Genomic DNA, 24,578 nt, shown 5'->3' with positions numbered 1-24,578 from the left:
GGCTTAGGCAACAGAAGGCACAGCCACCAATGGTTGAGCGATTATAATCAGGGATGCTCAAGAGGGCCAAATTAGAGGAGCGCAAATATCTCAGGGTCGGGGGCTGGAGGAGAGTAGAGATAGGAAATGGAGGGATTTGAAAATAAGGATGAGTATTGTGAAAAAAAAATCGAGGTCTTGCTTAACTGGAAGCCAACGTAGGTCAGTACGCACAGGGTGATGAGAGCAGGACTTGGAGAGAGAGTTAGAATACAGGCAGCAGAGTTTGGATCACCTCACATTTACGTAGGGTTACGTAGAAGTTAAATCAAGGTCTTCAATAGTCTAGTCCTGTTTGTACTCTTAAGTCAAGAGTAGATTGTTGGACAGGCAGACTGAAGCCAGATTACAGATAGGAACCAAGCACAGCAAAGCTCTTCCATTTTCTGCCCAAGGTCCTAAAAACTTTTACCTTTGTTTAATTTGCAGTCAGGTAAATTGTTGGAAATGCAGACGATGGATGTACTCTGTGTAGTTGCAGAAGATGGAGACTTGTTTACCTGATGTACTTTCAATAAAAGGTTTACACTGTATATACACTGGCACCACTCGAAGGTGCAACTGGTGGAGGCTGGGTTTTTTTTTTTTGCCCTGGTGACAGGGCCCAGTATAAAAGGCTGCACATCATGCTTATGCTTCACTCAAGTTTGGAATAAAGGACCAACATCACTACAGTTTGAGTGCAACACAGTGACTCCTGGAGTCATTCAGAAGTACATTACAGACATAATATAAATGACTTGAGATCCTTAGCTGTTTATATATTCATTTTTGTAACTTTCAGGGAACAGGAAGGCTTTTTGTTTAATTGGTTAGATGACAGAATGAAACTCTTTTACAATCCAGGTATTTTTCTTTCACAGATGGGGAGTGAGAGAATTTCATCCTGTCTCGTTCCTCCTGTTAAACCTGCTTAGCCTTCAGATGACTAAGACAAAACCTGAAAAATCAAAAGGATTGAGTGAACTGACTCATAACAGAGCTTCTTTGGTTCAAGGTGCAGTTGTGACTCAAACAAATTTATGTCCAACAGTAATATCACTATACTCAAGTGCAGTAATGTGTGCATAATATCAGGGATGGATGACAGCAGGGGGAGACAACAACAACAGGATGAGTAGGGTAAAGAGCACCAGGAAGTAGTAGCTGAAAGATGGCTGAGTGGCAACAGGTTTTTTTTGGATATAACTGGAGTAGTGAGAACCAGTATGTATTGATTGCTTAAGTATGACAAAGCAAGTGACAGAAGTCATCAATTGCAGGGCCTTTAGGGTACAGAATTAATAACCAGCATCTTTGGGTGGGTAATGTAGTAAGGAGGCAACAAACAAGTGGAACTATATCAGTCTATATGCAATAATAGGGCCTAGCTCCAAGGAGGAAGGTTAATGTTAGTTGGACCTTTAGTGTAGATTAAATGAACTGATCTTAGAAAAAAACTTGCATTTTATAGGCTTAAAATATCAGGACATCCCAATGTCAATTGTATCCAATGAACTTCCTATTATGTAGATAAATGCAGCAGCCAATTTCAACAGAAAGATCCCACAAACAGCAAATGAGAAAATAAATTTTTAGGCTAAAAAAATACAAACTTTCATAATAAAAGCCTTTTCATTTGACACCCTCAGGAGATCTCAAAGCACTTTACAGCCAATGAAATGCTTAAGTGCAGTCACTGTTGTAATGTAAGCAAAGGTCTGTGCACAGCAAGGTCCCACATAAATGACCAGATCAATTATTTTAATGATGTTGGTTGAAGATAATTGCTTGCCTCGACATCAGAACACCCCAGCTCTTTTGAATATTGCCATGGGAACAGTTATATCCACCCGAGAAGCAGATTAGTTTACCGTCCGATCTGAAAGATAGCACCTCTGACAATGTATCAGTCCCTCAGTACTGCACTAGGTGGCAGTCTAGATTATATGCATCTCATCTTAAAGTGTAGACTCCTCTCTTTTGACATGAATAGGAGCTTGAAGGCCAATTCTAGTGTCCAACTGCTGCCTCTGCCAGGGTGAGCTCATTTGACCCTGAACTGGAGTTGAACTTGGGGCCTTTTGGTTTGTAGAACAGTGCTTCACTGAGTACACACTGGGGGAGCACCATCACTGCAGGGACTACATCGATTCCAGAAGGAGGCCAACCAGCACCATCCCAGAGCAAGTAGTGAAGCTTTGCCAACATGTCCCACATGAGATCAAATCAAAAACAGCTATAAAACTGAAATCTAAAACCTTCACAGATGGTCTGCATTTTTATTATTCTTCACGAAGAGTTGGCTCTCAATCTTGAAATGGTCATTACAATTCTGACAGTGAGCGGACCTGTGTGTGGACAGGCAGAGAGATGCGTGTGGGAAGCCTAACTCCAAGCTACCCCCCACACCTGGACCAATGTCCGATTAGTACCCAACAATACAAGTACCATATTAGAAATGAACGTAGCAGAGCAGGAATGGAAATCTTTCAATTTGGGGATTAAACTTTCTTCATTGTCCTACTTGGCATTAGCCCAGATTTTTATCTTTAAATCTACAGATAAGGGCGGGGGGTTGGGGGGCAAAAATAAAAAAGTTCAGACAGTGGGTTCAGAACCTGCTGTCATCCCGCCACCACACTACTTTCCCAGATATCGGGTCTCATTGCTGAACAAACCAGACATGCAGTGGCAGGGGAGACAATTTAGATTATGACCTTAACAGCCCTTTACACAGTATGTTGAGCTCCCCTTACCATTTTACCAGGTCGTCCACAGGGCTACGCTGCTCAGGGATCACATGAAGTAATGACATTGAGAGTCATGACCATAAATTCATTTTATCCGACAGCTGCAAATGTACTGGAAAAGTTCAGTTGTTCACTTTCCAAAATCAAAAGCTGTTGCTTACTGCATTTGGAAGGCAGATTGAGCTGTATGCAGGTTGCAAGTGTTGAGTAAACTGGATCCACTATCACCTTGTTGGAACAACTTTCACCATTGACAGATCGTTTGTCATCTAAAGTTCACCTGTCATTACATTGGCATCAGTGCCTTTGAAACTATCACCTTGGTCCTCAGAATCCCACCACAATCAGCCCCAGCACTAACCTTCTCCGCAATCAACTGATGCTGCACAGGACAGATGGCATCAGCATCGGACCACATTGCTGCCCGGGAGACCATGTCCAGATTTACTTCACCCTGGCTGCCACATGTTACCAGGTTGGCACTACCTCACACCAAACCATAAAGCATCTCTACAATGCCCAAGCCATTCCTTTGTCATCATTGCAAAGGTACCGTTATGACTCACCATGCCACTTCCAAAGGTGCATACAAATCTGTCCAAGAACACAAAGTGTTGAAGATTTCAATGTTTGACAGCACATTAACAAAAACTTTAGTTACTCAGATTGGACAAGGCTGAGGGAGAGTGTGAGGGGTGGCTAGCGAGATGGGGAAGTGATAATGTAAATAGAGAGATGTGTGGATGTGCAAGGTAAGTTGGAGAGTAAGGATGTGCAGAAGTAGGACAGGGAAGGCAGATTGATGGGAATGTGATGAGTGGCACAGCAGGATGAGGTAGAATGTGGCTTTGTAGTAACTTTTCATGATCACACCCGATGACATCCTTGCTTGTGTCCTTCTGTGCAACGAGGTTACATTGGTTTCCTGGGGTGGTCTCTCCCACCCATTGGATGGGAAGAGAACCTCCCTGCATGCTGAGAGAGTCATGGAAGAGCTTGGGTGCAGCTGTGCACCTTTGTGCAGTACTGGTCTGTTTGCTGCAGCTCAATGCTGTAGAACACTGAGAACAACCATCAAAATCAATGTGTGCATGGTCCCTTTAAGTAACCCACTGATTATGCATTAAATATCAGACCCGCTTCCTTCAATTGGCCAAGAAAAGTGCTGGGCAGGCTTAAGACCAATCACAGTAAAATCATTTCACAGGGCGAGCTGGAGCCAGTAACGAGGTCAGGACCCCCCCCCCCCCCCCCCCAAGATAGAGGGCATCATGGCTTAAGTGAATTTACAGATGTCAAGTGGTAATATTATCCACTGGTTTTTAAGACCTTCTTAAATGGAAAGGAAGAAGTGTGTTTATATGCTGTCTTACCATGTCTCAAAAGCACTTCACATGCAGCAAATTACTTTGAAAAAGTTCATCATGTGCACAGCTAAATCCCAGTGAGATGATTGACCAGTTAATCTGTTGAAGGAGGAATGTTGTCCAGGACACTGCAGAATTCCTTCCTCATTCTCAAATAATGAAACAATCTTTCATCTATTGGAACATTATGAGAGGCTTCCTCTTATCAAATGAATGGCACAACACAACTTGTATTTATATAGCACCTTTTAAAAAGCAGCAAAACCTCCAATGACACCTCTTAGTGCTTTATTCATTCAGTGCTATTCTGCATCGTCAGCCTAGATTATGTGCTCAAGTTGTAGAGTGGGGCTTTGAACCCACTGCCTGTGATTTAGAGGCAAGACCAGCACCAACTGGGCCAAGCTGATAAATATTTAAGAGCTGCATTACTGGGAGGTGAAAATATTAAGGTGCCACACTTACAGGTAACTAAAGTTTTATTATCCTTCACTGTTGTAATAGATTCTCAAGTACCTCGAGAAAATCAGCCAATTTATTTAGCCATAGGCACTAGTGATTATACACATTAATGCCCAAACAACCTGAGTCATGAGACAACAGTCAAACTTCATAGCCTCCTTCTGTGCTGTATCATTCTATGATTCAAGCATTACAATATGCAACATTGGATTAAAACATCAATTAGCACAATAAAACAGAACATCACATAAGTAACTGCCTCCCTGGCTCGTTTAGCTTTAAAAACAATTTTAACAACAGTGTGTATTTGTGACAAACAAAGGAACATGCTGAATCCCGTTACAGGAAAGCGTTGTTTAAAATACATAAAGATTACAAGAATTTCTTACTTGTTCCCACCCATCTCAGCTCAAGGAATTCAAAATAATTCAAACTTGAATCTATGACTTGGTAATAGAAAACTGGAATTAGTCCAAATCAGATTTTCTGTCCCTGCAATTAAGCAGATATCCATTGAGAAAAGCTCATTATCTTTGTCCCAAAAAACAAAGAGCCATGCCAACATAGAAAGGATGTTAATTCGGGGCAATTTCTTTTCATTTCTCAGGAACCTATCATTTTTCCAGAGGCACGAGATGTCCAGGGAAGTTCTGCACTGCACTTCTACAAATAAAGGATTACTTTGTGGCAAGTGTCATACAGTTTGTACTTCCTGTCTTTCATACTGTAGATTACCTATCTTCAGCTCTCTGCTGGATCCCTGGGACCTTTCCTTATTTGGTGCTCTTTGGAGTCATTCCCTTCTGAAGGCTAGCCATATTGTAAAGATCAAGGCATTATGATGGCTATTTATAAATACTGAGTCCAAAATGTGTTTCCTGTAGGGGCTGGATATATCTCCCAAAAAGCAAAACTGAAATGGAAAGTCAAAAGCAGCCCTTTTCATTCAAATGAAATAGCAAAAGCAATCACAAATAACGTAGAAAAAGTGTCAAAATGTTATTTGTTTAGCCATGTCTCAATGTTTACTGACATAGTTACTAGTAGAGTAATCAAGTGCACCAACCCAATTTGAGCCATCATTGGTCATTCAACATAATATAGCAGATGCCCACTATAAGATGGCATTTAAAGAGCTGAGCATTAATGTGTAGAACAAGGTTGATTTGGACACAGTTCCTTTGCAGATCTAGTTTGCCCTTTTTAGCAAAGACGTAGCGATGACAGATTTCCATTTGTCCTGTAATTTAGCTCCACTCCAGTGGGGAGCTTGCTGAGAGAGACAGAGCATTGCAGCAAGGAAGATTGAGAAGAGCGATGACACAGCCTTGCTTGACCCTGATCCGAACATGGAATGGGTCTGCGATGGATCCATCAGTCAAGATCACAGCTTGCATGTCATCGTGGAGCAGGCAGAGGATGGTGACAAACTTGAGGGCAGCTGAATCGGAGTTGACAGTGTCGAAGGCATTTGTGAGGTCAAAGGCCTGTACAAGGGCTGGTGCTGCTCCCTGCATTTCTTTTGTATCTGCCACGCAGTGACGATCATGTACATTGTGCCAGAGTGGGCAGAATCCACATAGCGACTCTGGGAGGAGCTCTTCACTCACAGGGAGGTGGTGATTGAGAAGGATTCTTGCGATTACTTTCCCAGTGGTTGACAACAGGGAGATTCCGCGAGTTGCTGCAGTGGGACTGGTCACGTTTCTTGAAGATGGTCACAATTACAGCATCAGAGATCTCTTGGCATCTCTGCCTTCCAGATGAGAAAGAGGAGGTCATGGATCCACACTAGTAGTGCTTCTCCAGCATGTTTTAGTGCTTCAGCAGGGACGCCATCTGCTCCTGATGATTTGTTCAGTTGTCGGATGGCCTTTTCAACCTTGTGCCAGGCTGAGGTTGTGCTGAGATGGTGGCAGGTGACATGCTGTGGGATGGAGTCACGAACACTCATGTTGAAGACAGAGCTCTACTCAGAGCTCAGACATGGCAAGCGAGCCCAGGTGGGCAGAGGAAATGCTTCAAGGACATCCTGAAAGCCTCCTTGGAAAAAAAAGTTACATCCCCACCATCACCTGGGAATCCCTGGCCCAAGACAGCCCAAAATGGAGGAAAGCATCCGGGAAGGCGCTGACCACCACGAGTCTCTTCGCCGCGAACAAGCTGAAACCAATCGTAAACAGCTGAAGGAGTGTGCGGCTCCCCACCCTCCAGTTCCTTCAACATCTATCTGCCCCACCTGTGAGACCGTAGGTTCCACATTGGACTCAGTCACTTGAGAACGAAGTCATCCTATACTCTGAGGGACTGCTTATGATGAGCTATGACACTCCTTGGAAGGCAGCTGGAATTAATGGCTAGTGCATCAGTTTTCCCTCACTGCTTTGCTGGTACCACTCTTGCTTTCCATCCTTGTTAACTGACCTGCACGCTCTTTTCAGAAGTTAAAAGGAGCATGTGGCAGCTAAATCATTCTGGAAATGCTAGGGGAAATAGGTTTGACAATTAGGCTGCCCCAATTGATCCAGGCATGAAGCACTGCTTCAAAACCTCAATGGTGTGTTATGTATGTAAACCTGTAAATACCATGTCTAACCATCAGAGGGCTCATCCCCTGGAGTCCCAAGGGATCCCACAAGCCCTTAGGAGCACCTGTATATAAAGGAGACCTCAGGCTGGAGAGGCACTCATTTCTGCAATAAAGGACTACGGTCACACCTTTGACCTTGCAGTATCTAGTCTTTATTCAAAACATAACAGTATGTTCGATTATAATTCTGGTGGTAATGAGCTTCATCGTACCTGCACCCGGCTTCTATCTGTGGTTGACACTTAAAGTGTAATCTTGGTTTCCTTAGAGCCAACCTGCCATTCTTCATTCCCCTCAAATAAAAGAGCGGCAGTGGTGATTGGCCTTGAGAGAGCACCATGAGAGCTTCTGGGTTAGCAGCCATTGACCAGTATCATTCTTCCTAGCAGTCACATACCATGTCCACATTAGAAACAAACAAATACATATTGGGTTGGAAAAGACCATTTCCATCCCTTTAGTTAGTCAGAGTTTTAAAAAAAACACACAGCTCACAACCTATTGTCTTTAAGTGTATCTAAGGGTTAAGTCATGGCAGGACAGCTCGGTCATGTGATATGCTCCTCCTGTACCATGTGGGAACACTGGGACAACACCAGTGTCCCTGACGACTACATGTGCGGGAAGTGTGTCCACCTCCGGCTACTGACGGTCCGCGTTGCGGAGTTGGAGCTGAAGGTGGATTCACTCTGGAGCATCCACGATGCTGAGAATGACGTGAGTATCACGTGTAGCGAGTTGGTCTTACCGCAGGAGAAGGGTCCACAGCCAGCGAGGGAATGGAAGACCAGCAGGAAGAGTAGTGCAAGGAAGGTAGTGCAGGGGTCCCCTGTGGTCATCCCACTGCAAAACAGATACACTGCTTTGAGTGCTGTTGAGGGGGATGACTCATCAGGAGTGGGCAGCAGCAGCCAAGTTCATGGCACCATGGCTGGCTCTGTTGCACAGGAGGGCAGGAAAAAGAGTGGGCGAGCGATAGTGATAGGGGATTCAATTGTAAGGGGAATAGATAGGCGTTTCTGCGGCCGCAACCGAGACTCCAGGATGGTATGTTGCCTCCCTGGTGCAAGGGTCAAGGATGTCTCGGAGCGGGTGCAGGACATTCTAAAAAGGGAGGGAGAACAGCCAGTTGTCGTGGTGCACGTTGGTACCAATGACATAGGTAAAAAAAGGGATGAGTTCCTACGAAATGAATTTAAGGAGCTAGGAGCTAAATTAAAAAGTAGGACCTCAAAAGTAGTAATCTCGGGATTGCTACCAGTGCCACGTGCTAGTCAGAGTAGGAATCGCAGGATAGCTCAGATGAATACGTGGCTTGAGCAATGGTGCAGCAGGGAGGGATTCAAATTCCTGGGGCATTGGAACCGGTTCTGGGGGAGGTGGGACCAGTACAATCCGGACGGTCTGCACCTGGGCAGAATCAGAACCAATGTCCTCGGGGGAGTGTTTGCTAGTGCTGTTGGGGAGGAGTTAAACTAATATGGCAGGGGGATGGGAACCAATGCAGGGAGATAGAGGGAAACAAAAAGGAGGCAAAAACAAAAGACAGAAAGGAGATGAGGAAAAGTGGAGGGCAGAGAAACCCAAGGCAAAGAACAAAAAGGGCCATTGTACAGCAAAATTCTAAAAGGACAGAGGGTGTTAAAAAAACAAGCCTAAAGGCTTTGTGTCTTAATGCAAGGAGTATCCGCAATAAGGTGGATGAATTAACTGTGCAAATAGATGTTAACAAATATGATGTGATTGGGATTACGGAGACGTGGCTCCAGGATGATCAGTGCTGGGAACTCAACATCCAGGGGTATTCAACATTCAGGAAGGATAGAATAAAAGGAAAAGGAGGTGGGGTAGCATTGCTGGTTAAGGAGGAGATTAAGGCAATAGTTAGGAAGGACATTAGCTTGGATGATGTGGAATCTATATGGGTAGAGCTGCAGAACACCAAAGGGCAAAAAACGTTAGTGGGAGTTGTGTACAGACCTCCAAACAGTAGTAGTGATGTTGGGGAGGGCATCAAACAGGAAATTAAGGGTGCGTGCAATAAAGGTGCAGCAGTTATAATGGGTGACTTTAATATGCACATAGATTGGGCTAACCAAACTGGAAGCAATACGGTGGAGGAGGATTTTCTGGAGTGCATAAGGGATGGTTTTTTAGACCAATATGTCGAGGAACCAACTAGGGGGGAGGCCATCTTAGACTGGGTGTTATGTAATGAGAAAGGATTAATTAGCAATCTCGTTGTGCGAGGCCCCTTGGGGTAGAGTGACCATAATATGGTGGAATTCTGCATTAGGATGGAGAATGAAACAGTTAATTCAGAGACCATGGTCCAGAACTTAAAGAAGGCTAACTTTGAAGGTATGAGGCATGAATTGGCTGAGATGGATTGGCGAATGATACTTAAGGGGTTGACTGTGGATGGGCAATGGCAGACATTTAGAGACCGCATGGATGAACTACAACAATTGTACATTCCTGTCTGGCATAGAAATAAAAAAGGGAAGGTGGCTCAACCGTGGCTATCAAGGGAAATCAGGGATAGTATTAAAGCCAAGGAAGTGGCATACAAATTGGCCAGAAATAGCAGCGAACCTGGGGACTGGGAGAAATTTAGAACTCAGCAGAGGAGGACAAAGGGTTTGATTAGGGCAGGGAAAATGGAGTATGAGAAGAAGCTTGCAGGGAACATTAAGACGGATTGCAAAAGTTTCTATAGATATGTAAAGAGAAAAAGGTTAGTAAAGACAAACGTAGGTCCCCTGCAGTCAGAATCAGGGGAAGTCATAACGGGGAACAAAGAAATGGCGGACCAATTGAACAAGTACTTTGGTTCGGTATTCACGAAGGAGGACACGAACAACCTTCCGGTTATAAAAGGGGTCGGGGGGGTCTAGTAAGGAGGAGGAACTGAGGGAAATCCTTATTAGCCGGGAAATTGTGTTGGGGAAATTGATGGGATTGAAGGCTGATAAATCCCCAGGGCCTGATGGACTGCATCCCAGAGTACTTAAGGAGGTGGCCTTGGAAATAGTGGATGCATTGACAGTCATTTTCCAACATTCCATTGACTCTGGATCAGTTCCTATGGAGTGGAGGGTAGCCAATGTAACCCCACTTTTTAAAAAAGGGAGAGAGAAAACAGGGAATTATAGACCGGTCAGCCTGACATCGGTAGTGGGTAAAATGATGGAATCAATTATTAAGGATGTCATAGCAGTGCATTTGGAAAGAGGTGACATGATAGGTCCAAGTCAGCATGGATTTGTGAAAGGGAAATCATGCTTGACAAATCTTCTGGAATTTTTTGAGGATGTTTCCAGTAGAGTGGATAAGGGAGAACCAGTTGATGTGGTATATTTGGACTTTCAGAAGGCGTTCGACAAGGTCCCACACAAGAGATTGATGTGCAAAGTTAGAGCACATGGGATTGGGGGTAGTGTACTGACATGGATTGAGAACTGGTTGTCAGACAGGAAGCAAAGAGTAGGAGTAAATGGGTACTTTTCAGAATGGCAGGCAGTGACTAGTGGGGTACCGCAAGGTTCTGTGCTGGGGCCCCAGCTGTTTACACTGTACATTAATGATTTAGATGAGGGGATTAAATGTAGTATCTCCAAATTTGCGGATGACACTAAGTTGGGTGGCAGTGTGAGCTGCGAGGAGGATGCTGTGAGGCTGCAGAGTGACTTGGATAGGTTAGGTGAGTGGGCAAATGCATGGCAGATGAAGTATAATGTGGATAAATGTGAGGTTATCCACTTTGGTGGTAAAAACAGAGACAGACTATTATCTGAATGGTGACAGATTAGGAAAAGGGGAGGTGCAGAGAGACCTGGGTGTCATGGTACATCAGTCATTGAAGGTTGGCATGCAGGTGCAGCAGGCGGTTAAGAAAGCAAATGGCATGTTGGCCTTCATAGCAAGGGGATTTGAGTACAGGGGCAGGGAGGTGTTGCTACAGTTGTACAGGGCATTGGTGAGGCCACACCTGGAGTATTGTGTACAGTTTTGGTCTCCTAACTTGAGGAAGGACATTCTTGCTATTGAGGGAGTGCAGCGAAGGTTCACCAGACTGATTCCCGGGATGGCGGGACTGACCTATCAAGAAAGACTGGATCAACTGGGCTTGTATTCACTGGAGTTCAGAAGAATGAGAGGGGACCTCATAGAAACATATAAAATTCTGACGGGGTTAGACAGGTTAGATGCAGGAAGAATGTTCCCAATGTTGGGGAAGTCCAGAACCAGGGGTCACAGTCCAAGGATAAGGGGTAAGCCATTTAGGACCGAGATGCGGAGGAACTTCTTCACCCAGAGAGTGGTGAACCTGTGGAATTCTCTACCACAGAAAGTTGTTGAGGCCAATTCACTAAATATATTCAAAAAGGAGTTAGATGAGGTCCTTACTGCTAGGGGGATCAAGGGGTATGGCGAGAAAGCAGGAATGGGGTACTGAAGTTGAATGTTCAGCCATGAACTCATTGAATGGCGGTGCAGGCTAGAAGGGCCGAATGGCCTACTCCTGCACCTATTTTCTATGTCTATGTTTCTATGTTTCAATTACTTTTCTATCTAAATACCTGTCCAACTCCTTTTTAAAATTGCTTCAGTCATGGAAAGTCTCTTCCAAACAAACATTCACCACCCGTTGTTATATAGGATTTGTCCATTGTTGTTCATGCTTTTGGGGCCATGATAAATAGGCCCTTACGGTTCAATTTGTCACCTTTAAGATCTGGGAATACCTCAGGTCACATCATCTCGATCTTCTCTGGTGTAAACAAATTTAGCTTCTGTAGTCTCTCCTTGTTGCTGTTGCCAGGTTTGATGCTCTTTGCTTCATCTTTTCCTTTACAATGATATCCTGCTTGTAATATGATAACCAGAAATGCACCAGATGGGGATGAACCAATGCCCTGTATAGGCTCAATATCACATGGTGTTCTATTCCATACACTAAACAACCCAAACTCATTTATCTCTTTCACGTTGCGCAGATGGTTTTGCACATCTGTCCATCATTACCCCAACTCCTTTTCCTTTGCTGTATCCTGTAAACTAGCACCATTAATAGTTCCAACGTTTATTCTCCTTCCTTAATCACTTTGCATCGAATTTCATTTGCCATTTCTTAACCGAGCTTCACAATTTATCTAGATCGCCTGCACTTGATAGTTTACAACCCCCCTCCCCCCACCTGGAGAGAACAAAACAGAAAATGCTGGAAATACACCGCAGGTCAGGCAGCATCTGAGGAGAGAGAAACAGTTAACGTTTCAGTTTGATTTCCTATGACGAAGGGTCATAGACCTAAAACGCGAACTGTTTCTCTCCACAGGTGCTGCCTGACCTGCTGAGTATTTCTAGCATTTTCTGTTTTTAGTTCAGATTTCCGCCATATTTTGCTTTTGTATCGAGAATAAAATCCCGTTTGGGTTCCCATGTATAATGCGGTGTCCGATATAACCCAATCAGCAACAGGGGAGCTCTCTGGTGCCCCTGTGGACTCTAAAATGAGAAATTCTATAGAATTGCATGCTCATGTTTCTGGTGTTTGGGGATGAAGATGAAGTTGTTGGGTTTTGCTGAATAATGGTGCACTTGTGGACATCGAACAGGCTAACACTCATGTCCCCAGGCTCGCCTGGATGGACACTGCAACACAAAATTTGAGAGCAGTCATGATTTTGGCAGCTCCTGACAATGCGATATGGATGTTTCATGTTGTCTGGAGATCTTCTGGAAATAGATGGCACAACTCTGGTACTGTTTCTCTGCAGAAACTCAGATTCACTCCAACTGTCATTCAGATATTGGTAGACCCAAATTATAAATGGACACAGGACTCTGCATGCCACCCAACATTACAGGCAGCCCTTTCCTGTGGTTCAGTGGGTAGCACACTCGCCTTTGAGTCAGAAGGTGGAGAGATCAAGTCCCACTCCAGGGACTTGAACACAAATGTAGGCTGACACTCCAGTGCAGTGCTGACGGAGTGCTGCATTGTCAGAGGTGCCATCTGTTGGATAAGACGTTAAACCGAGGTCCTGTCTGTTCTTGCACATGGACGTAAAAGATCCCATGGCACTACTTTGAAGAGCAGGGGAGTTATCCCTGGTATCCTGGCCAATATTTATCCCTCAAATCAACATAACAAACAGATTATCTGGTCGTCATAGTGCTGTTAGAGAGTTGGCTGCCACGTTTCCCACATTACAATAGTGACTACACTACACTTGCTGTAAAGCGCTTTGAGACGTCCAGTGGTCGTGAAAGACGCTATATGAAAGTCTTTTTCATAAATGTGCAAAGAAGATTTGCTGCAGCTCACCATTAAATGGTCACTTCAACTTTCACACTAGTCTCTCCAGAAAAACCTGCTTCATTTGAACATGAACAAGAGATATGTATGACAATAGGGGACATTTCACTTCAGTGTCTAATCTGCTTTTTTTTTTAAAAAAGCTTTTTGGCTTTAGTTTGGCCCCATCTGGAATAGTGTGTCCAAATCTGGCCACCACACTTTATGTGAAGGCTTTGGAGAGGATACAGATGAGATTTACTAGAATGGTTCCAGGGGTGAGGGATTACAGTTATGTGGATAGACTAGAGAAACTGGGGTTGTTCTCCTTGGAGCAGAGCAGGCCAAGGGGAGATTTGATAGGTGTTTAAAATCATGAAGGATTTAGGTGGAGTAAATCTGTTTCCAATGGCTGAAGGGTCAATAATGAGGGGGCACAGATTTAAGGTGATTGGCAAAAGAACCAGAAATGACAGGTGTCACAGCCAGTGGCTCAGTTGGTAGCACCTTTGCCTCTGAATCAGAAGGTTGTGGGTTCAAGTCCCACTCCAGAGACATGAGCCAAAAATCTCAGCCGACACTCCAGTGCAGTACTGAGGGTGTGCTGCACAGAGGTGCCATATGTCAGATATTAAACTGAGGCCCCTTCTACTCAGGTGGACTTAAAATTCCATGGCATTATTTCAAAGAACAGGAGTTATCCCTGGTGCTCTGGCCAATATTTATCCCTCAATTGACATCACAACAGATTATCTAGTCATTATCACGTGGGAGTTTGCTATGTGCAAATTGGCTGCCGCATTTCCTACATTACAACAGTGACTTAAAGAATTTGTTCCAGGATGTGGATGTCACTGGCAAAGTGAGGCAATTTGTTGCCCATCACTAAATTGCCCTCAAGAAGGTGGTGGTGAACAGCCATCTTGAACTGCTGCAACCATGGTGAAGGTACTGCCACAGTACTGACTACACTTCAAAAAGGACTTCATTGGCTGTAAAGCACTTGGGACATCTGGTGGTTGTGAAAGGTGCTATATAAATGCTAGTACACTACTGTGGTAATGCAACACCTGATTATATAATAAAAGGATCATGTGACAAGGTCACAGGACAAATTCTTGTCGAGCCATCTTGTGTAAGTGTGTGTATGTGATGCAGTAAAGAATATCACATGTGTGATGAGTTTAGCATAATTGGATTCCCAAGCTGCTGAAGTGTGTTGGTGGGTGATTCTTGCCAAACAAGAGACTTGAGGTTCTTGGATTTTTAAGCTGTGCTGCAAAACAAAGGTAAACTTCAAGCACATTGTTGACATTGCCAAAGTCCAGATGGCCACACCCATGGGAATAGGGAGACCCCCGAGAGACTGAGCATATGTGGAGTGACTAGAAATGTTCCTCACTGCAAATAGTGTTGAAGTCCCTGATGAAAATCATAACTGGGTGGTGTTAGAAAGAAAACCGGCTATTTTCCTGACTGAAGCAGGCCCAGAGGTGTATGAAACCCTGAAAAATTTGCTTGTTCCCATCAAGCTGAAGGACACCACTGATGGCGATTCAGCACGACAGTCTTGAGCCCCTGGAAATTGTTGAAAGTTATGCTGGAATACAAGATCAATTAATTGACGAGGGCATCTGTGAGTACATTATAGCTTTAAAAAAGCTATCCATTCATCATTTCAGAAACTCAAGACTGAGCATTGTGTGACCGCTTGCTTTGTGGGATGAAAAATGAAGCAATAAGAAAATTGTTCACAACCCCTAATTTGACTTTTGATTTAGATTGTCCAACAGCTATGTTGATGGATATGGCCGACCAATACTCTGAGAATTTCACACCATTTCCAGTCATCAGACAACAGAGGTGAATCACCTGCAGGTTAAAAGTAAAAGGCAGTTGGGCCCTCAAGGCCTCAGCAACTGGCCAAGGTAAGAGCACATTGAAGTCATGCTATCGGTGCTCAGGAACCAGGATACTCATGGAAATTGATACAGGTGCATCTGTAAGTGTAGTACTGGAATTGCTATATCTTGATCAGTGGAACATTCCACTGGAGAAATCAAAGAGAGCTGAGAGGCTACTCAGGATTGCAAATCATACTAGTGAAATACAAGAATCAGTTCCAGAGCTTGCCTGTCTTAGTGTCAGGAGACAAGCCTGTCTTAAAATAGGTAGAAATTGGTTGGGATCTTTGAAGTTGGATTGAAATGAGATTCTGCATTTGGATACAAAATTTGCATCAAAAGATGATATCAAGCAGTACCCGAAGGTGTTCCATGAAACAGGCAGTCTGATCCGAGACTCGAGGCGAGTGTCAGAGTGCATAAGGACGCTAGACCAGTTTACTGCAAACCATGTCCCATACCATATGCACTCGGAGAAAGTTGAGCAAGAACTCAAATCTAGAAACGGAGAACATTATCTCTAAGGTAGATCTAAGTAATGCTGCTGCTATGTCCAGGTTGCTACCCAATAGGGAAGAAGTATTCTATTTTTCCATACATTAATGAGCTGCCAGTCACTGCTGAAGAGATTGGTAGAGCAACTAAATGTGACCCAGTTATGTTAAAGGTGTATGATTACATCACAAATGGCTGGCCAAACCAGGTATCAGAGAAAGACATTAATCCTTTGTTCCTGGAATGAATTATTAGTGGATAAAGATTATGGGCTCCAAGTTTCCACATGATTTGCGCCCGATTTTTTTTTTTTTTTAAAAAGGAGCAACGGACTATCATAGAAATTGCAATTCTCCACATTTTTTTTTCTGCAGTTCTAGTCAGGTAGAACAGTTCTACTTTGGAACAGAATTTTTTTCTTCAAAAAGGGGGTGTGTCCAGCCACTGACACCTGATTTGAAAGTTTCCACAGTGAAAACGTACTCCAAACTAAAAGCAGAATGGAGCAAGTGAAGATTTTTGTATAACTGAAAAAACCTGTTCTACACATTAAAAAAATCAGGCGCAGGTTACAAATTAGGCGTCCAGAACGAGGTTTGGGGGGGGGGGGGGGGGGGGGAGAAAGAAGGGAAGTCATTAAATTCTATATCCTTATTTATACTTATACAAATAAATCCAACCTGAATAAACATTTATAAGCAAAGAAAAGATTAAATAAACCATCTTCCTACCTGTGTGAAAGTGCTTCAGGCAGGCCTTTCGGGACCGAAGGCTGAACAGGCCGGCCTGAGACTTCGGGCAATGCCCGTCCCCAGCACCAGATTTACAGGTAGGTGGCGTTGGGTCGGGTCGGGGAAGGGAGAGAGGAGGTCAGGTCGGATCCAGTCCGGGAGCGGGAGTCGGGTCGGGTCGGGAGCGCGGGTCGGGTCGGATCCAGTCGGGGGGGCGGGGAGCGGGAACAGGAGTGCCGGTCAGGTAGTGTCTAGTCCGGGGGGGGGGGGGGCGCGGAGCAGGAACAGGAGCGCGGGTCAGGTTGGGTCCAGTCGGGGTGGTGGGGAGTGGGAACAGGAGCGGGTGTCGGGTCTGGTCCGGAGGGCGCGGGGAGCGGGTGTGGAAGCGGGTGTCGGGTTTGGAGGCAGGGAGCGGTGTCGGGACTGGTCGGGGGGGAGCAGGAGCTGGCCGTGGGAGGAGCCTTATTCACGCAGCCCCAGTGAGGCCATTTCCACAGTTTGGCGCCTGAAGCTACTGCACTTGCGTGCCCACTGTAGCGCACATGTGCAGAGGTCCCGGCACTGTTTTCAGCGCAGGGACCTGGCTCCGCCCCCCCACAGCTCATGCTGGCTGCGCCGAGGGCCAGAGGATCTGCAGGTAGGTGGAGAATACGGAGGATTTTTTTTTTTTAGGCGCACTTTATGGCGCGAAAACGGGCGTCCATGTCGGGAATGCGCCGTTCTAGGCGCGTGTGGAAACTTGGGCCCTATATGTGGGGTGTAAGAGTGGTTATTCCAAATAAGTTGAGTTCCAAATTGTTAGCACTATTACCAAGTGCTGGTCAAGAGTTTTGCATGCAGGTACGTGTGGCCAGGTTTAAAGAAAGATAAAGTACATTCTCAGTCAGTGTACAACATGTCAACCGGTAAGCAAGAAACAACCATCAGTACCATTACAGCATGGAAATGGCCTCCCATGGTGTGGCAAAGGTTACATGTCCTTCTAGCTCAGCAAAACATACAATTGTTCATTGTAATTGATAGCCATTCAAAGTGGGTAGAGGTGTTCCTGATGTGGAAAACAATTTACAAAGATTGTTTTCTTCATGTGGCCTCCCAGAAGAAAGTGTCCCCGATATGGGCTGCAATTTTGTTAAGAATTTTCACAGTTCACGAGCAGAAATGGTGAGAAACTTACCATGGTTCCACCCTGCTTCAACTGGTGCAGCAGAGTGCACAGTACAAATTGTAAAATGTGCCCTCAAGCAAATATTGGATTCAAATCCAAGGAAACAGCAGTTGTCGTTGGATCACAAACTAGCACATTTTGGGATTACTCATCATACAACTACTGGTAGACCACCAGCAGAGTGGTTTCTCAAACAACAGCCTTGAACCAGGTTATGTCTGTAGAAGAGAAACAATCAAGACAGAGAATCATGAGAGGCAGAGTAAGAGAGAGAAGTGTGAAATTGAATCAGGTGGTTAGAGTGAAGAAGCATCACCATAAATGGTTAATGTGATTACCAGGAAGAATAGTGAAGATATATAGTCCTCACACATTTGGTCAAGATGTTTGATCATGGAAAAAGTTGGGTTTGTTCACATTGATCATATTTTACCTACAGATGTGAAAGTTGAAATGATGCAATTATTTCTGATGAGTCAGATAGTCTTGTTACAAGTAGAGTACCAGTAGCAAATCCTACATCAGATGTACCAGAATTTAAGTCCGAGTCCGACAGACACAAAGCATGAAGTTGTAGAGTCAAAATGTAGATTGCCCTTGGAGAAAAACTCTCCTCAGGCTCAGCCTAGAATGAGTCAGTTCGACACCAAGTTTGAAAAGTTCTGTTCAAGAGCAAAACAGAAAAACCAGTGGTTAAGTTTGATTTGTAAATATGGCAAAGTCAGTCCATATCTTGTGGTGCATACATAACTTGCATGGTTATGATGATTACTTCATTGAGGGAGAAATGTTACAGCTTCCCTTAGTGGACTACTGCGGTAATGAAACTCCTGATATATACTGTTAAGCTATCTTGTGTATGTGTGCATTTGTGAAGTCGTAAAGATTTTCTCTCCTTTGTGTGAAAAAGCTGATTTATGCAACGAGTGGTTAGGATTTGGAATGCACTGCCTGATAGGTGGTGGAAACAGATTCAATAGTAGCCTTCAAAAAAGGGCATTGGATAAATACGTGGAGGAGAAAAAAATTGCAGGGATATGGAGAAAGAGCAGGGGAGTGGGACTAACTGGATTGCTGTTCAAAAAAGAGTTGGCGCAGACTCGGTGGGCCAAATGGCCTCCTTTGGTGCTGTACAATTCAAGGATTTTATGATTCTAAACTGAGCACATTGGAGCACAGCCCAAAACATCTTCCCATGAGAATCTTTTAGTGTGTGAGGAATGGGCAGTGTGAGCACTTCACTACACTCCCAACATTACTGGCCACTATTGCACATTTAGCACCTGTGTTACACTTAACATTGACTGCAATTTAGGCTCACATGCTCCTTAAAGTCTTGAAAGCTGAACTACTTCGTCACAGTTGTAAAACATTGGGATTTTTAAATGGAAACCAGTATTATTCTCCTCTCCTATGCTTTGGTACCTCATCCAGCCACTCTTCACGTGCGAGCCTAAACAAACTGAGGTTTGGCATGCTATCATGGGATGCATCACAGCGAAGCCAGATTCTGCTCTCACCCAATGTCACCGACAGATTTTTGTAGCAGGTGTCACTGGATAGTGACCACAAACTGGAACCTTGTCTATTTTTTCAGCCTCAGAAAGCAGAGACCAATTGTAGCACTCCAACTGACACCCAGGCTGAGAACTTGCTCAGGAGAGACTAGTGATTGTAACTTGGGGCCTTTTTGGTAGTTATGGTTTTGCTCCATATTAGGCAGGGCACTTAGCAACTGAGCATCTTAAAACTGATTAAAAACAATGTCCTTTTACAGTAATTTTCATTCCCGTTTGCTTTGGCAAACCATTACTTTGACAACTCTACACGTTTTCTTTACATTAGTAATACAGCAACATATACAAATAGCTCAGCCAGGTTACTGTAGACTAGAATTTCACATTGATAGCCACTATCTTATAATACCTCGAGCAGAGTTTGCAGTTGGTGGGGTACCTAGAGTACACTGGCACCTGAACAGAATGCCAATGTACCCGATGGAGACCCTCGTTCGCGAACTTGCTCTGCAGACGTGAGGGCAGCATAATGGCCCATGGATCCCAGAGACGCAGCGTGTGCAGAAGTGTACTTGGGATCACGTGGGCCTGGTCCTTCAATCAGTACACCGAATGGAAAGTGTCTACCTTCAATATTGGTAACCATCTTACTTGAATTATATTGCATTTCACCTGGTATTTTTTTTTACAGAATTATCTGCAATTGGATGTATTTTAAATAATAAGCTAGGAGAATAAATAGCTCCAAAATGATCTGTGTGCTTACTCAAATTGATTAAACTATTACAGTAATTGTACTGTCTTTATTCAAGATATCAAATTATATTATTGCCCATCTAAAATGATTGATAAATTTTTTTAAAAAACAAAGCATTTTAGCTACTGCTGAACCACCCTGGCTGGATGTGAAGTCTTACTTATTTTCACCATTAACGTGGCTTCACCTGCAAAAGAAGGGAAAGGTGGTTCCTTCGCAGAGAGACAGACTCCTGCACCTGCTTTCACCCACTAACATTTTCATCCATAATTTCTGGGCAAATAGCCCAACTCTGCACCAGCAATGAGTACTTCCCTGTCTGGATAATCTGTCTAGTCATAACGTGACAGATCGCAAGTTTGAGATTTAGCGCATGCAGAAACTTGGTCAATTTCAAAAGGCAGTATGATGGCATACTCTGAGTACAGTCATAACCACTGCAAATCCTGGCCCATTATTTCATGTATGGTGAAGCACTATTTAAATTGAATTTTAATCTTTAAATATAGAGAAACTTATTTCAAATCCTTGTCACAGAAATGATTCAAATTAGAATTTAACAAAAACATGCATTTGTAAAACATGTTTAAATGTAGTAAAATATCCCAAGACGCTTCACAAGAGTGTTATCAAACAAACTTTGATAGAGTCCCATAAGGAGATATTAGGACAGATAACCAAAAGCTTGGTCAGAGGTAGATTTCAAGAAGCAACTTAAAAAAAAAAGGAGGGGTGTAAAGGCACAGAGGTTTAGGGAGTGAATTCCAGAGCTTAGGGCCTAGGCTGCTGATGGCACAGCCACCGATGGTGGAGTGATTAAAATCAGGGCTACACGAGACTGAGACAATGTAATTCATTAACATTAAAAAGAGACAATGCATTTCAAACAATTTGAATTACTTTACTAAATAGACTATTAGGAATTGAACAACATTTTTTAATTTGATTCAAACTGATTGGAGCCAAAAGGAAACTATTTTTATTCAGAAAAATCTAATTTTCTAGCTCAATTTCAAACAATTTGGCTAGTCTTTTAACAGTGGAATCTTGCCCTTAACACTCAAATTGCAACAAATGATTAATTTGAATGTCTCAATTTTTTCTTCTAGATTGTGTTTTATTTAACTAGACAGTGGCAATGACATCACCTGTGAAGTGGCTGTGAAAGAGTGAATGAATAAATGAACGAAATGGAATAAATATCAGCAGTATCTGGGGTCCCATGTTCAATCAGTAGTCACTACATAAGAACATAAGAACTAGGAACAGGAGTAGGCCATACGGCCCCTTGAGCCTGCCCCACCATTCAATATCATGGTTGATCTGATCATGGACTCCGTTCCACTTCCCTGCCCGCTCCCCATAACCCCTTATCATTTAAGAAACTGTCTATTTCTGTCTTAAATTTAATGTCCCAGATTCCACAGCTCTGAGGCAGCGAATTCCACAGATTTACAACAGAGAAAAAATTTCTCATCAGTTTTAAATGGGCAGCTCCTTAATCAAAGATCATGCCCTCTAGTTCCAGTCTCCCCCATCAGTGGAAACATCCTCACTGCATCCACCTTGACAAACCCCCTCATAATCTTATACATTTCAATAAGATCACCTCTCATTCTTCTGAATTCCAATGAGTAGAGGCCCAACCTACTCAACCTTTTCTCACAAGTCAACTCCCTCATCCCCAGAATCAACCTGGTGAACCTTCTCTGAACTGTCTCCAAAGCAAGTACATCCTTTCGTAAACATGGAAACCAAAACAGCATGCAGTATTCCAGGTGTGGCTTCACCAATACCTTATACAGCTGGACCAAGACTTCCTTGCTTTTATACTCCATCCCCTTTGCAAGATACCATTGGCCTTCCTGATCACTTGCTGTACCTGCATACTATCCTTTTGCATTTCATGCACAAGTACCCCCAGGTCCCACTGTACTGCAGCACTTTGCAATTTTTCTCCATTTAAAATAATAACTTGCTCTTTGATTTTTTTTCTGCCAAAGTGCAGTTTCGGGTGATTCAGTGATCTTATATCAATTATCACATTTAAAACTTCATCTTGAAAACTGAGAAACCATGCCAAAATTTGAAATTCAGGATAGAACAATACCACTTATCCCTTATTCACCAGACTTTCACGTCCCCAAATGATTTCAATAGATTCATTAGGCACAATCTGCCTCTCATAAATCCACTCTGGTTGGAGTTACTGATATTACACCTTGTAAAAATATTAGCATTATTTACCCCAGTACTTTGGTATCAACCCCATGTTCAATGAACTTTGCAACATGTCTGCCAATCCCCTCCCACTATCACACTGACCATTCTCAACCTCTAGCTATCAGAAAAAAATCTCAGATCAAATCCAATTTGATCTAAACAAGTTTAAAAAAAAGCAAAAATTACAATTAGCTAAAATTGAAACGTTACTCACGTGCACAAAATTGACTGGTCTTCACGATCTGTTAAAAAATATAAAAGGTTAATAAAATTAAATTTTGAAAGTGGATGAATTTTCCATCTTAAATGTGCCATTTGCATTCGAATACAAGAAATTGTTAACTTTGCCAATGAAGCTGGAATGCACTTGGAAAGCTTTATGAAAAGCTTAATGAGTAACCACTCTGATGCACTTAATTTCATCACTGATGAAATTTTGTAAAGAAAAACAAACTATGAATTAATTTGCATTTCTTAACAGGGGAATCTCACCATATGAACAACTTCAAATCAAATTTGAACACTTGTATCTTGTTTCTCTCCCCCCCCCCCATCCATGTTCATTATTTTTGATCAAACAGTTGACATGGTCAACCACACACTCCTGATGGCATTTAAGGCTTCTGGGCATTAAATGAGGCCTTGCCAATGTCACTCACATCCCAAGAACATGCCTTGCCTCCATTGTCCAACTCGATGGAACTGCCCTTATTTGGTTCCACTCTTACTCTTCCTACAGTTCCATAGGTATCTCCAGGAATGGCTGTGTGTATGTGGGCATCAGAGGAGGGAAGAATTTGACTTGGCTGAGATATGAATAACTTGCTGACACTTATTGGCAAGGCTCACATGAATAATAGCTACTTGGCAATCACCCTGGCAACTCAGCCATCCAAGGAACTGTACCCCAGCCAAGAGTCAAAGCATTCAGAGAAAGTGGTGACAAATAAAATACTGCTGATATTATATTAGTACAACTATGTTGTCAGTTTTATGAAGTTTGTGAAGATGGAAAGAAATTGTCTGAAGAGTTGCAATTTGTCTATCGACCAACTTGAATCGACAACAGCTAAATAGGAATACTTAGATTGTGTTTAACTAGCAAACCCAACTCCAGTTGGAAATCCCCAAAGAGAGCTTTACGTTATAACTCATTAGTTATATAGCTTTGATGGCCAAATTAACATTTACTTTAAAAAGCTAGGTGGTTACTACTGCATATGCTGGTGTTTTACAGTAGAATGCTACACAACACAGGATCAAGTGTCATGATTTGTGGCATGTGAAAAGGGAGAGAGATGAATTTGCTTTGTTGCATGTTCATGTCATGAGGTAACAGAGGGTTGATATACATGGATTTCCAAAAAGCGTTTGATAAAGTGCCGCATAATAGGCTTGGCAGAAAAATTAAAACCCACAGGATAAAAGGGACAGTGGTAGCATGGATACAAAATTGGCTAAGTAACAGGAAACAGCAGTGGTGAATGGTTGCTTTTCGGACTGGAGGATGGTATACAGTGATGCTTCCCAGGGGTCAGTTCTAGGACCACTGCTTTTGCTTGATTCAGGTACATCTGAAATCCTTGGGACTGAGTCCGTTCTGGTTTTTCCAGATTTCAGACAAGAAAATCAACAGTCTGAAATCTGGAATTCTCAACCGAATCCACGCCGAGCATTGAGCAGCGAGGTCCAAAATCTGGCAGAAACAGAACTTGCATTTATATAGCACCCTTCACGACATCCCAAAGTGCTTTATACACCATGAAATACTTTATATAAAAGTGTAGTCATTGTTATAATGTAAAAAACACAGCAGCCAATTTGTGCTGAGCAAGCTCCCACAAACAACAATGTGATAATGACCAGATAATCTGTTTATGATGTTGATTGACATTGACTTTAATTCTGTCACAATACTTCAAGAATTAAAAATTAAGATTCAGTGTCCAGATTAACTTGCTAAAATATTGAATGGATAGAGCTAAGCCGCACAAGTCAAATAGACTGGGGGTAATAGGCCAGCTGCACAGTTAAAATGACCTCGGAAAACTTATCACCCTATTCCTGCTCCATGCCCGCCAACCACTGCTTTAAAATGGAGCCTATTTTTAAAAAAGGCAGCCATGAGGAGCCTCATTATACATGCAAAAAGGATCTGATGATGTCATTCAGACCTCAAAATGGTATGTTCACCACTGACTGACCAGGGTGCCTGCCATGACTACCCCCCAGTTAAATCTGTTGGGGGGGGGGGGGGGTAGTAAAGAGGAGGCCTGAAAAGTAAAGTTT

The 24,578-nt window shown here is 43.2% G+C and overlaps 1 protein-coding gene across 3 annotated transcripts in view; it reads right to left on the bottom strand.

Moving 5' to 3' along the window:
* Positions 1-24,578, bottom strand: part of LOC139281048 (myosin-11-like) — a 163,674-nt gene that overhangs the window by 89,013 nt on the left and 50,083 nt on the right. For all 3 annotated transcript variants that reach the window (XM_070900939.1, XM_070900940.1, XM_070900941.1), the window contains exon 4: positions 22,504-22,531. In XM_070900939.1, the coding sequence (XP_070757040.1) occupies positions 22,504-22,531 (28 nt within the window). The remainder of the gene's footprint in view (positions 1-22,503; positions 22,532-24,578) is intronic.

Source organism: Pristiophorus japonicus, chromosome 15, assembly GCF_044704955.1.
Source record: "Pristiophorus japonicus isolate sPriJap1 chromosome 15, sPriJap1.hap1, whole genome shotgun sequence".
NCBI lineage: Eukaryota > Metazoa > Chordata > Chondrichthyes > Pristiophoridae > Pristiophorus > Pristiophorus japonicus.
The sequence above is the reverse complement of the archived record's forward strand: the minus strand, read 5'-3'. Positions and strand labels throughout refer to the sequence as shown.